Here is a 12,328-nt window from a genome sequence, read left to right on the forward strand (position 1 = left end):
GGTAGTGGGGATACTGTCCTGTGTTTTGCAGTGTCCTTGCCGTCTACCTGCTATATGCCCACTCCATTTGTGACTAACAGAATGCCCCGTAGACGTTACTACATGTCCTTTGTGGGACAAAATTGCCCAGACTGAGAACCATTGATGTAGACCTGAAGTAAATTAGAGTTCAAGAAATTACATTGTAATGTATAGTAGGAAAATTCCAAAGTGATTTTTTTTTCTTCATACCTTCTGATGTTGTCCATTTTTTTAATGGTCAAAAAGAAGACACCTATTTTCTTTTTTGAAAAAAAACAAGAATGACACAATCTAGGTGGTCATATTTGTGTCTGAGTTAGTTGTACAATTTATAGAGGTTTGTTTATATTTAAAATAATATTTCATATTTAAGAAGAGAAACAAGGAGAAGGAACTTTGCCATTTAATTTCTATGGTGTTGATTTAATCATCTTTAAAAGTTAGTGTGGCCTAGAACTGACTCGTTAGTTTAATCAGCAAAATTTCTTTTTTAACCTTTTTTGGGGGCTTGGTGGTGGTGTTGCTCAGTTTGGCTTCATAACCTTTAGCAGCATTTCTTCCATCTGGCTTTAATTTGTAGAACACCTGAAGTGATATGCTGAGTGTTATTCTTTTAGGGGCAGGTAGGAAATGGCAACCCACTCCAGTACTCTTGCCTGGAAAATCCCATGGATGGAGAAGCGTGATAGGCTACTGTCCATGGGGTTGCAAAGAGTCGGACAGGACTGAGCCACTTCACTTTTACTTACACCAGCAGTTGAGCAATGGAAGGGATGAATGGGGTGGGGGTGGGGGGGTGGGTAGTCGCTAATCTTAGCCCTGCCTGTCATCAGCTACCAATTTGTCATGCTTTAGAGAATAGTTCATTCCCTACTCCATTCTCCCAGAAGATACATACTGTCACTCACATGCTTGAGCAGAGTGTAATGGGAGCTATATGTGTCAAGTTTCACTTCTGGGATGTGTGGGAGTTTTTATTTGCTGCCTTCACTATCTTTTTCTGACCCCCTTAAGAATTGATGATAAAGGAATGACTTTATTCTGAACAAAACTTGATTTTAAATCAGAAATGGATAGAACTCTTGAATATGATACTTCCACTTCTTTAATTTTAAAAAGAAAGAAACTCAAAAGTTCTAGGACTTTCTGGCAATAGTATTTATGTGCCAGATTTTCCTGGTAAGCAGTAGCAATGATAATGACGATGACGGAGCTGGTGAATCAATCGTTGGGTCTTTTGTGAATTATGTGTTGCAAAATCAACAATTGTGGCATATATGGGAGACATTATATAATACAAACTATCAATTACATCTGTAGAATTTGTTAATCTTAAGAGCTGGAAAAGGAAAAGGTTTTTAAGTACCTAATGTGTGCCAGTCAATATACTAGAAGCAACATATCATTTCATTTAATCTACACAGTCCAAAAATAGAGTTCCACTTTTCAGATGAGAAAATTGAGGCTGAGAAAAGTTAAATAATTCCCCAAAGTCTCGCTGCTGAAGTCCTGGAACACAAGTTTGAACACAGGTCTCCAACATCAAATTGTGGATCTGTTCTTTCTACTCGTGGTGTTCTTTAAGTAGGTTCTTAGGAAATCCCCATATTTTATAAAGGAGTACTTAGGTGGTGATTATTTGTATTAGAAACAGAGTTCTATGTACCACAGAGTTTCTTTCAAGATTTCCAGAGATTCTTAACTATTGAATGTATAATAATATAGAAAAATTTAAGACTAACATGTAAAATGCTAGCAATGGGAGGACAGCAAAAAGTCAAAGATCATTTGTTTATTCATTCATCATACATTAGTTAAGCACCTACTTAAAAAGTATATAACAAATGCTGGGAGTATCCAGTGAGCAAAACCAGATGTAGTCTCTACCTTGCTAGAGTTTATATTATAGTGAGGAAGATATTACTCATATACTCTCCTAAATATGTGTAAAATTACAACAGTGAGAAATACTGCAAAGGAAAGATACTTGGTGTTATCAGAGTGTATAAGAATGCCTAACCTCATCTGGGTGTCCTATAAAAAAACCTTCCCTGGAAAAGAAGGAAGTCCAAAGGATGACTAGAATTAGCATAGATTGAAGGAAAGGAGGGAGTATGCCAGGCAAAATGGACTGTGTATAAAGGACCTGTGGCAGAAGGATAACATGGCAGGTTTGGGGAGCTGAAAGAAGGTCATTGTGCTAACATGGACAGCATGAGAAAACATGATACTGAGAAAACATGAAAACCGAAGAGGTAGGTACAGACTGTAGCACACTGCCAGTTTGGTGGCTTGCCTTTTATTGCCAGGAACAGTTAGAAGCCACTGAAGGATTTTAAGTAAAGATCAGATCTGACTTGTGAAAAACTCGTAGGAAGAGAAAATGAATCATAAGGTAGAAAAGAATTCAGAGGGGCTAAATAAGACACTGTTAAAGTAATCCAGGAAAAAATGGTCTGCCTTTAAAAGTAAATGTTAATTGAGTTTCTTCCTTTCACTATTATTACAATTTCCTAATTTAAATGAGTGTATTTGAAAGATCCAGAACTCTAGGTCATGTATGGTCTGGTAAAACACCAAAAGGCCAGATTAGTTCTTTAGGGGGTTTAGAATTTAACCAGGCATTGTGCTAAGCTTATCTCAGAGGTAAATGTTTTTATCCTTATTTTACAGACGATTAAAGCTAAAGCTCAGAGAATTGACTTAGTTGTCTAGATTAGTGTCAGAGGAATCTTTTTTATCTGCCTTAGGTTGAAGTGTGGGGATCATATTAAGCATTCAATAAATAATTGAGTCAAATTAAATTTAAGTATCTTTAACTGTTGTTTTTTGAATGCCTTTTAACTATCTTTGCTGTGTTGTTGTATAGAGGAAAAGTAAATTAGATAGCAGTGATTCTGTAGTACGTTTAAAACCTGTTCTTATTATGTTCACTCCTTGCTAATGCCACATATTTTTGTTCTAAGGCTCAGCTTCCCAGCTGTTTGATAAAAAAACAAAAGCGTGATGACAATGACCAGATACTTGCCTATAGAATAATACCTGACTTATTCATAATTTCTCATTGTCAGTAGAGACCTGAAAATTCAAAATGTTAAGGCTTTGTGCAGCTCACCCAAAGAACTTGATTTTCTCAAATTGGTTAAATTTTTATGTTATTTATTTTTTACTGCAATCAGGATCATATAGCAAAGTAAATGATCAATAAATGTTTACCAAATGGACCGGCCCAGGTGGGATGCATGAGACAGGTGCTCGGGCCAGGTACACTGGGAGGACCCAGGGGAATCGGGTGGTGGGGGGGAGGTGGGAGGGGGGATCGGGATGGGGAATACATGTAACTCCGTGGCTGATTCATGTCAATGTATGACAGAACCCACTGCAATGTTGCGAAGTAATTAGCCTCCAACTAATAAAAATAATTGAAAAAAAAAAAGTGGTAGGCATATTGAATAAGATGATAAGGAAAATGATCTAAGTATGGAAACATGATCTCAGTTCAGTTCAGTTCAGTCACATCCGACTCTTTGAGACCCCATGGACTGCAGCACACCAGGCCTCCCTGTCTATCACCAACTCCCGGAGTTTGCTCAAACTCGTGTTCCATTGAGTCGGTGATGCCATCCAATCATCTCATCCTCTGTCTTCCCCTTCTCCTCCCGCCTTCAATCTTTCCCAGCATCAGGGTCTTTTCAAATGAATCAGTTCTTTGCATCAGGTGACCAAAGTATTAGAGTTTCAGCTTCAGCATTAGTCCTTCTAATGAATTTTCAGGACTGATTTCCTTTAGGATGGACTGGTTGGATCTCCTTGCAGTCCAGGGGACTCTCAAGAGTCTTCAACACCACAGTTCAAAAGCATCAATTCTTCGGCGCTCAGCTTTCTTTATAGTCCAACTCTCACAACCATACATGACTACTGGGAAAACCATAGCTTTGACTAAGATGGACCTTTGTTGGCAAAGTAATGTCTCTTCTTTTTAGTATGCTGTCTAATGTTGGTAATAACTTTTCTTCCAAGGAGCAAGCATCTTTTAATTTCATGGCTGCAGTCACCATCTACAACGATTTTGGAGCCCAAAAAAATAAAGTCTGTCACTGTTTCCATTGTTTCCCCATCTATTTGCCATGAAGTGATGGGGCCAGATGCCATGATCTTAGTTTTTTTAATGTTGAGTTTTAAGCCAACTTTTTCACTCTCCTCTTTCACTGTCATCAAGAGGCTCTTTAGTTCTTCTTTGCTTTCTGCATTAAGGGTGATGTCATCTGCATAACTGAGGTTATTGATATTTATCCTGGCAGTCTTGATTCCAGCTTGTGCCTTCATCCAGCCCAGCGAAGTTTCTTATGATGTACTCTATATATAACGTGATCTAGGCTACTATTAACCAGAAAAATCTGGTTATCTTTCAGGTATTTATAGGTCAGTCCACTAAAATAGTATTGCCCCCAAATCTGATGTATTCCAACTGCTCAGTTGGACTGACCCGTATCTCCTTACCAGATTCTTGATTCCTCTATAATGTTTTGCTTACCTGTATCAAGGAAGAAACCACTAGATGTTACTTTGTATTGTTTTATATTGCCAACAATAATGTTTTAATCATGTTAGTAAATTTAATTATAGTAGGAATATTTTATATTTTACCTCCATATTGGGTTACTAAAAGTTTGTAGGTCAGTAAGTGGAAATTAGATTCAGAGTTTTAAAACACTTATTCAACAAGCATTTATTGAGCATTCACTATGTTTAAAGAGTTATCTAGGATAATTTGGGAAATAATTACTTAAGTAGGATAACCAGGGAATTATAGAGAAAAATAGAATCTGACTTTTACCCACAGAAGTTGCAGCCTAGTTTACCAAACAATATATATGACTAAATCTAATAAACAGCTTGATATATTTTTTTGAAGTAGAGACAGAATTTTCTGGGACCTCATAGGATGGAGTCGTTAATATTGCATGGGATAGATCAGTGAAAGGAAGATACCATGTAAGCTGAATTTTAAAGAAGACACGTTTCACGAGGTAGAAGTTAAAGGACAGCCCAAACGGACTTTGAAATGTGAAAGTACAGCTGATGTTTAGGCACTGATGGAGGCCTTTTCTGGTTCTAGACCATAGGCAGCTTTGATGAGAGATGAGCAGCAGCTGAAAAGGGATGATTAAGGCCCAAAGGGATTTGATTGGTTTACTAAGGAGTTTGTACTTTATTCTGTAGTGGTGTATTTTATAAACTTTGTGGGACCATCCAGGAGGAATCATTAGGAAGTTTTGATCAGGGATGAAGACATGAAAATGATGATGGCAGCATCTGAAATTTATCAACTAGTTATTAGGTATATGCAGGGAACCATTGTGTACTTTATTGGAGTCTTATGTTTTAAATGAAGAAACTAAGACTTAGGACACATTGTCACCTGCCCAAGACACAGAACTAGTGAGTCATGGAACATGACTTTGAGCTCATGTCCAAACTCAGATTTCTGGGATAGGATGGATTACATTACAGCCTGTAGGCGGGAAGACCACTTAGGAAACTACAAGTTTAGAGGAAAGAAGATTCAGTTACAGACTGTGACTAGGAAAAAAGGGGATAAGACCCTAGGTACTTTTCTTTAGGTACATTTCTGTAAATGATGGTTAAATTCACTAACCAAACCATTAAAACCTTTTAAATCCATAATGAACCTAAATTGAATTACCAGTGCAATAGTTATTTCATATATACTTAGCCAACATATATGACCTTGTGTGGGCTTCCAAGATTGCAATAGTGGTAAAGAATCTGCCTGCCAATGAAGGAGATGAAAGGGGTGTGGGTTCAATTCCTGGATCCAGAAGATCCCCTGGAGGAAGGCATGGCACTCCAGGAGTATTCTTTCCTGAAGAATCTCATGGAGAGAGGAGCCTAGCAAGCTATGGTTCAGAGTTGCACAGAGTTGGACATGACTGAAGCAACTTAGCATATGCACACAGTGGCCTCCAGTTGAGAAAGCTTTATGAAGTTGATATTATTAAAGCTGGGTCTACAAGGATGTGCAATTTATAAGAGAAGGTAAATGAAGGAGCCCACATTCCCCAGTGAAGGAAAAGGAAATACAAAGACACAGAGGTCTAAAAGTTCATGGAGAATTAAGTGAGTAAATTCAGATGTTAGGAGTCATACTGTGAAGAGCCTCATCTAATAGGTTATGGAGTTTACACGGTGGATATTGAGGTTTTATTACTTAAATTAGATGTGTTGATTTAAGTATTATATGCAAGGCTCTGTGCTAAGAGTTACTATGAAACTGTGTATTTATGTTCTTTTTCCTCTATTTACAGGCTGCTATATGGCAAGCACTAAACCACTATGCTTACAGAGATGCAGTTTTCCTAGCAGAGCGACTGTATGCAGAAGGTTTGTAGTCTGTTCCTCTCCAAGAACTATAAAAGAACAAAATACATGGAATTCCATCACTCCTTATGACTGTAACAAGATTCTGGGTATCACTTTTTTTTTTCGGCTCTGCCTCAAGGCATGTGGGATCTTAGTTCCCCAACCGGGGATGGAACCGTGCCCCATGCATTGAAAGCATAGAGTTTTAACCACTGGACCACCAGGAAAGTCCTGTGGGTATTACTCTTGTTTTATCTTTATGATTGACACTAGTTCATAAAAACTTTTTCCCAGTATCTGTGTAGCTTTTTATATGCTACTTTTAGTAACTATGTAGACTTGCTTTGGGTTTTACCCTATGGTGTACTTAATCATGTTCCAGTCTTTAGGTGTTTTTTTCTTTTTTTTTTTTTTTTTTTAGAGTCTATATTCTGTGGTTTAGAGCATGGATTTTGAGCCTTCAGCCTTAGTACAAACCCTAACCCTTAAACATGCTGTAGTATACCTTGGGCAAGCTAATTAACATTTGAGTATTTCAGATTTCTCATCTATAAAATAAAGGTGATTATTGTCTCTTGGAATTGAAAATGAAATAATATATTTAAAGCACTTGGCACGACCTCTGGCACTGTAATAAATTCAACTTCAGCTGGTATTAGTGGGGTTTTTTTTGTGTGTCATTGATTATTATAATCTTCCTAAGATGCTTCCTGGGTGATACTAGTGGTAAAGAACCTGCCTGCCTAAACAGGAGACATAAGAGATGTGGATCTGAACCCTGGGTCAGGAAGATCCCCTGGAGGAAGAAATGGCAGCCCATTCCAGTACTCTTGCCTGAAGAATCCCATGGACAGTGGAGCCTGGCAGGCTACAGTCTATGGGTCTCAAAGAGTCAGACATGACTGAAGTGACTTAGCACGTTAGCAAAAATGCTAAGATAATTATGTACAGCTTTGTCATTTTCCTTGTGTCATATACTCTAGGATAGAATTTACAAGTCAAAGTAGGTGTCATTTAGTCGCTAAGTCGTGTCCGACTCTTTTTGCGACTCCATGGACTGTATAGCCTGTCGGGCTCCTCTGTCCATGGGATTTCCAGGCAAGAATACTGGAGTGGGTTACCATTTCCTTCTCCAGGGAATATTCCTGACCCAGGGATCGAACCTGTGTCTCCTGCATTGGCAAGTGGATTCTTTACCCCCTGAGGCAGTAGGAAAGTCCCATACAAGTCAAAATGCGTGAGCAGTTCTACAACAATTTACTTTTGCCTGGTTGATAACCCAGCAGAGACAGTTGTGATAATCACTGTGTCACCAATAGTATAAGACTTCCTTCACAGCCCTATCAGTATCAGATTTACCATTATAATGTGTTTTTGCTTACTAGAAATTTGTGAAGTATTTTGTCTTTTTATAATTCTGAAGGATGCTGGGTATTTTCTCAAGTGTTTTACATTTATTCCTGTTTCGGGGGACTCTTTGTTTATTGCATATTTGCCCCAGATTGTTTGCTTTTTAATCTTAATTCTGTTGATTTTTATAATCTAATCTTTTAAATTTTATTTAGTAGCTTTATCATTTAAACTTTCTCCTATTGCTTCAGTAGCTGGAAGAATTGTCATTTTTCTATAACTCAAGAAATATATAGTTCTTGGTAATTTAAAAAGTTTTAAAAAATGTATCATAGTGTTATTACTTAATTTAGTCAGTGTTATTTATTAAATGCTTTTTTCCCCTCCCACGTGGTATTTTACATGGTTTTGTGTTAAATTTTTTTTAAATGTTCTACTCTGTTCCCAGAAGCTTTCCTCTCTTTCATTAGTTGATTTTCTGTTTTTAACTCAATATCATACTATTTTATTATTAACACTTTATTGTATTGTCTTTTAACATCTAATAAAGCCTGTCCCATCATTTTTTCCCCCGTTTCATTCTTTGGTAGGAATACCCTTTTTTTAATTCTTTCATTTTACATGTGTATTTTATTAATGTTCTGAAATTTCACAAATTTTGTGTGTGTGTGTGTAATAAAGTTTTATTAAAGTATAAAGGAGATAGAAAGAGTACCCCCTTGCTAGTCTTCAGCTGGATGTTATATAGTCATTGAAAGTGAAGTCGCTCAGTCGTGTCCGACTCTTTGCGACCCTGTGGACTGTAGTCCACCAGGCTCCTCCGTCCATGGGATTCTCCAGGCAAGAATACTGGAGTGGGTTGCCATTTCTTTCTCCAGGGGATCTTCCCAACCCAGGGTTCGAACCCAGGTCTCCCGCATTGCAGTCAGACACTTTAACCTCTGAGCTACCAGGGAAGCCCAGTCACTCAGTCATGTCTGATTCTGTGACTGACCCCATGGACTGTAGCCTACCACGCTTCTCTGGCCATGGGATTTTCCAGGCAAAAGTACTAGAGTGGGTTGCCATTTCCTTCTCCATGAAATTTCACAAATATTTTGATCAGTGCTCTCCTGAAACCATATAAGTCTATGAATTAATTTAGGAAGTATTATTATCTTACTATACTACAACTGTCTTAACTAGAAACAGTGCTGCCTTCTTTTTACTCCAGTGTTTAACTCAATTTTCCCATTTATTGAGTAACCTCCCATTGGATTACTTACCAGAAGTTTTTTTTATGATTGTAGGTAAGTTTTATTTTTGTGTGTCTGCATGAACTAGTAATGGAACCTTTCTGCTCAGTTATATGATTTTACTTCGTAAAAGTAAAGTGCTTAGTAACTGAACTGAAGGCATAGAAGGTAAATATTAGGGGTTTGCTAGACATGTGTCAAAAAAGGACAAGGGATGAGAACATTAAAGAATATAGACAAGATGTGGACCAGGAATTGTAAACTACAGCGGGAAGTTAACACAGGGATTGATAAATAAGAGGATTTAGGAGAGGTACTAGAAATCCAGATGAAATTGAATTGGTAGATGTATGGAAATAACATAGAAGAGGAAGACTGTGAATAAGGTGCAGAATTTTTTTATTAATGAAGCAGAATGTCTTGAATTTAGTAACCAAGAGTTAAAAGGAGAAGATATGAATCTCACCAGCAGGGGATTTCACAAAAGAGCAAAGGATGGTACTTGGAAATAAAATAGTTGGGAGAAGCGAGGAGGAAACCAAGCTTACCTTGGGACAGGAGGGAATTAGAATCCCTTTGAGAGTGCTGTCAGGTCCTCAGGGAAGGCTGGAGTTCTTGAGGAAAGTTGGGAAGATCTATGGGACAGAAGTCTTAGGTCCAAATGAAAAGATTAAGAAAAGTGAGAGCCTTACAAAGAAAGTAATACAACAGATTGCCCAACTCTGCAAATAAAAGCAAGGTTTATTGTGGATAATCTACTTACATATATTTTCATTGATACCTAAGCAGCCCTCATGTTTTCTTGACTTATACTTTTTCTTTTTTAATTTGGTAACATTAGTTTAGGCAGTTTCTAGTTTTTATAGTTAGTTTCCAAAAGTTTGCAAATTAGTGGTTTCAAATTCAGATGATCAGATTTTCCGTAGAGTTGAGGCAGGATTCCACGTTAATCCGCATAAAACTGTTTAATCCACTTTCTGTTTCTGATACAGTGCTTAACTGTTGGAAAGTTGCTCATTGTTAGTTTCTCTCAGTATGAAGCCTAACTCCTCTTGACTGTATTTCTGTGAGGTGCAATGGGAGTAGATACTATTCCAGCTCAATAATAATCACAATACCTTCTACTATTTATGGATTTCTTACTGTGTACTAGGTCCTCTGAGTACTTAAAACGTATTCTTTATTTAGTCTTCAACAGCTCTATAAAAGAGACATTGCTATTACCATTTTAGAAATGAAGAAACTAAGACCATTGTTCACCAGGTTTTTACCTGTCTTAATGATTAATGGGTCAGGTGTAGAAATTCATTGAGTACAGTGTTTTTTGTAAATTTGGCTTAATTGAAGAGAACTTAATCAGAGTAAAAGATTCAGCATCTGATTCTCTTCTCTTTCTTAGCTATTATAGTGAGAGCCCAAACTCACAGAAATATGTGACTGCAAATGGCAGCATTAAAAAAAAATTATTTCCAGTTATGTTAAGGTCATCATTGAAGGAAGTTGTCCAAATACTACTAAAAATATGGCATATTATATCATTTTTAGGCCATTACTAGTGGAAAGTTTTATAAATATATCTTGTTGCTAGAAATTCAAGTCACTTTGTCATATGGGGGGACAAAAAGGATATCTGGCCCATTGGCCTATTCTTTTACTGTCATAGTTAAATTGTTAATGATGAAAAAGATAATGCTATTTTTTTAAAATATTCTTTTATTTTTATTTATTTATTGGCCATGCATTGCCACTTGCAGGATCTCAGTTCCCTAACCGGGGATTGAACCCTAGACCACAACAGTGAAAGCCCAGAATCCTAACCACTAGGCACCAGGGAACTCCTAATGCTATTTTTTTTAATCATTATAGTTTTCATTTTCATTATGTGTTTGTGAACTAAGACTCTGGTCTTCCCAATGATCTTTTTAAATCCAAGGCTCAACTATTTCATTGCATCAATCAGATGTTTCATGTAAATATCACATATATCAAACTCAATTCATTCAAAACTGGATTCATAATGTTCCCACCCTATTCTAAAATACCACTGTGTCTTAGTAGAAAAGCCTTCTTATTAATTTTCCCATGTTTACTCTTTCCTGCTGCTTTGATTTCCCCCCCTCCCAAATCAATCCCGTTCTCTTTACTTTGTAAAACCCTTTAGAGATGTATAATAGCTATAAAAATTTATCCCTAAATCTTTACACAACTTGCAAAGTCCTGTATGATCTGGCTGTCTGCTTTCTCCATATGTATTGCCATTTCTTTTTAAAATTTTCTCTAGCGTTCTTACCTGTGGTGTATTTACACCAATCATGTTTTCAAAGTATTTAAAAATATTATTAACCCCCATTATCTACAAGTATAAACCAGTTCTAAAATTTAGGGTTTGAACACGCATGAGGAAAATAAAAATTCAGAATAGTATTAAAATACTAAAGTATATATAGATGAAGTGTTCAGCAACAGAAATGACTCTGAAAAGGGTGGAATGAATCTTGCGTCATATGTGAAGTATAGCACCCAGGCATTTGAAATCAGTCAGCAAAAAAGTGATAAGATGGAATCACTTGAGTTTGTGGCTGAACATTATGTATGCCCCATGTAAATATCAGATGACTAGTCAGGTATTGTAAATTTAGGAGAAGGTCAGTAATAATAATTTAATAATAGCACATACAACTCTTACTATATATCAGGCACTATCCAAAGTTCTTATATATTAACTCATTTAATTCTAACAGCACTAAGTACTTAGAGGTAGGTATCACTCACTGTGTCCTTATTTTACAGAGGAAAAAACTGAGGATCGGAGAAGTTAACTTGCCCTGAGTCACACAGCCAATAAGTGGTAGTATGGAAATCCAAACTAAAGAAGCAGTTTGGCATTACTCTAATCCATGTGCTGTACTGCCTGTAGGTGATGTGAGAACTTAAAAGATAATCAAGATGAAATGTGTATCACAAATCATAAATGATCCCATAGGTGTTATGCTCTTTGAATACTATACTTAAGTGTTTGTGACAGGGCAGCCAGCATGGTACTCTAACTTCTGAGGAGTTCTTTGTGGTATTTAGAGTTTATCAAGGCTAGATAGACTTCCCTCGTGGCTCAGATGTTAAAGCGTCTGCCTACAATGAGGGAGACCTGGGTTCAATCCCTGGGTCAGAAAGATCTCCTGGAGAAGGAAATGGCAACCCACTCCAGTACTCTTGCCTGAAAAATCCTATGGACAGAGGAGCCTGGTAGGCTACAGTCCATAGGGTCACAAAGAGTCAGACACGACTAACTTCACTTTCACTTTCAAGGCTAGATAAAGAGTATTCACCTCAACAGACAT

General features: G+C 37.1%; 1 protein-coding gene across 10 annotated transcripts in view; it reads left to right on the forward strand.

Moving 5' to 3' along the window:
• Nucleotides 1-12,328, forward strand: part of CDC27 (cell division cycle 27) — a 51,416-nt gene that overhangs the window by 6,158 nt on the left and 32,930 nt on the right. For all 10 annotated transcript variants that reach the window (XR_006269025.1, XR_006269024.1, XM_043465628.1 and 7 more), the window contains exon 2: nucleotides 6,351-6,426. Coding sequence is in view for 8 of the 10 variants with exons in the window: in XM_043465628.1 (XP_043321563.1) it covers nucleotides 6,351-6,426 (76 nt within the window). In the remaining 2 variants the exon portion in view is untranslated. The remainder of the gene's footprint in view (nucleotides 1-6,350; nucleotides 6,427-12,328) is intronic.

This window comes from Cervus canadensis, chromosome 1, assembly GCF_019320065.1.
Source record: "Cervus canadensis isolate Bull #8, Minnesota chromosome 1, ASM1932006v1, whole genome shotgun sequence".
In the NCBI taxonomy this organism is placed as follows: domain Eukaryota; kingdom Metazoa; phylum Chordata; class Mammalia; order Artiodactyla; family Cervidae; genus Cervus; species Cervus canadensis.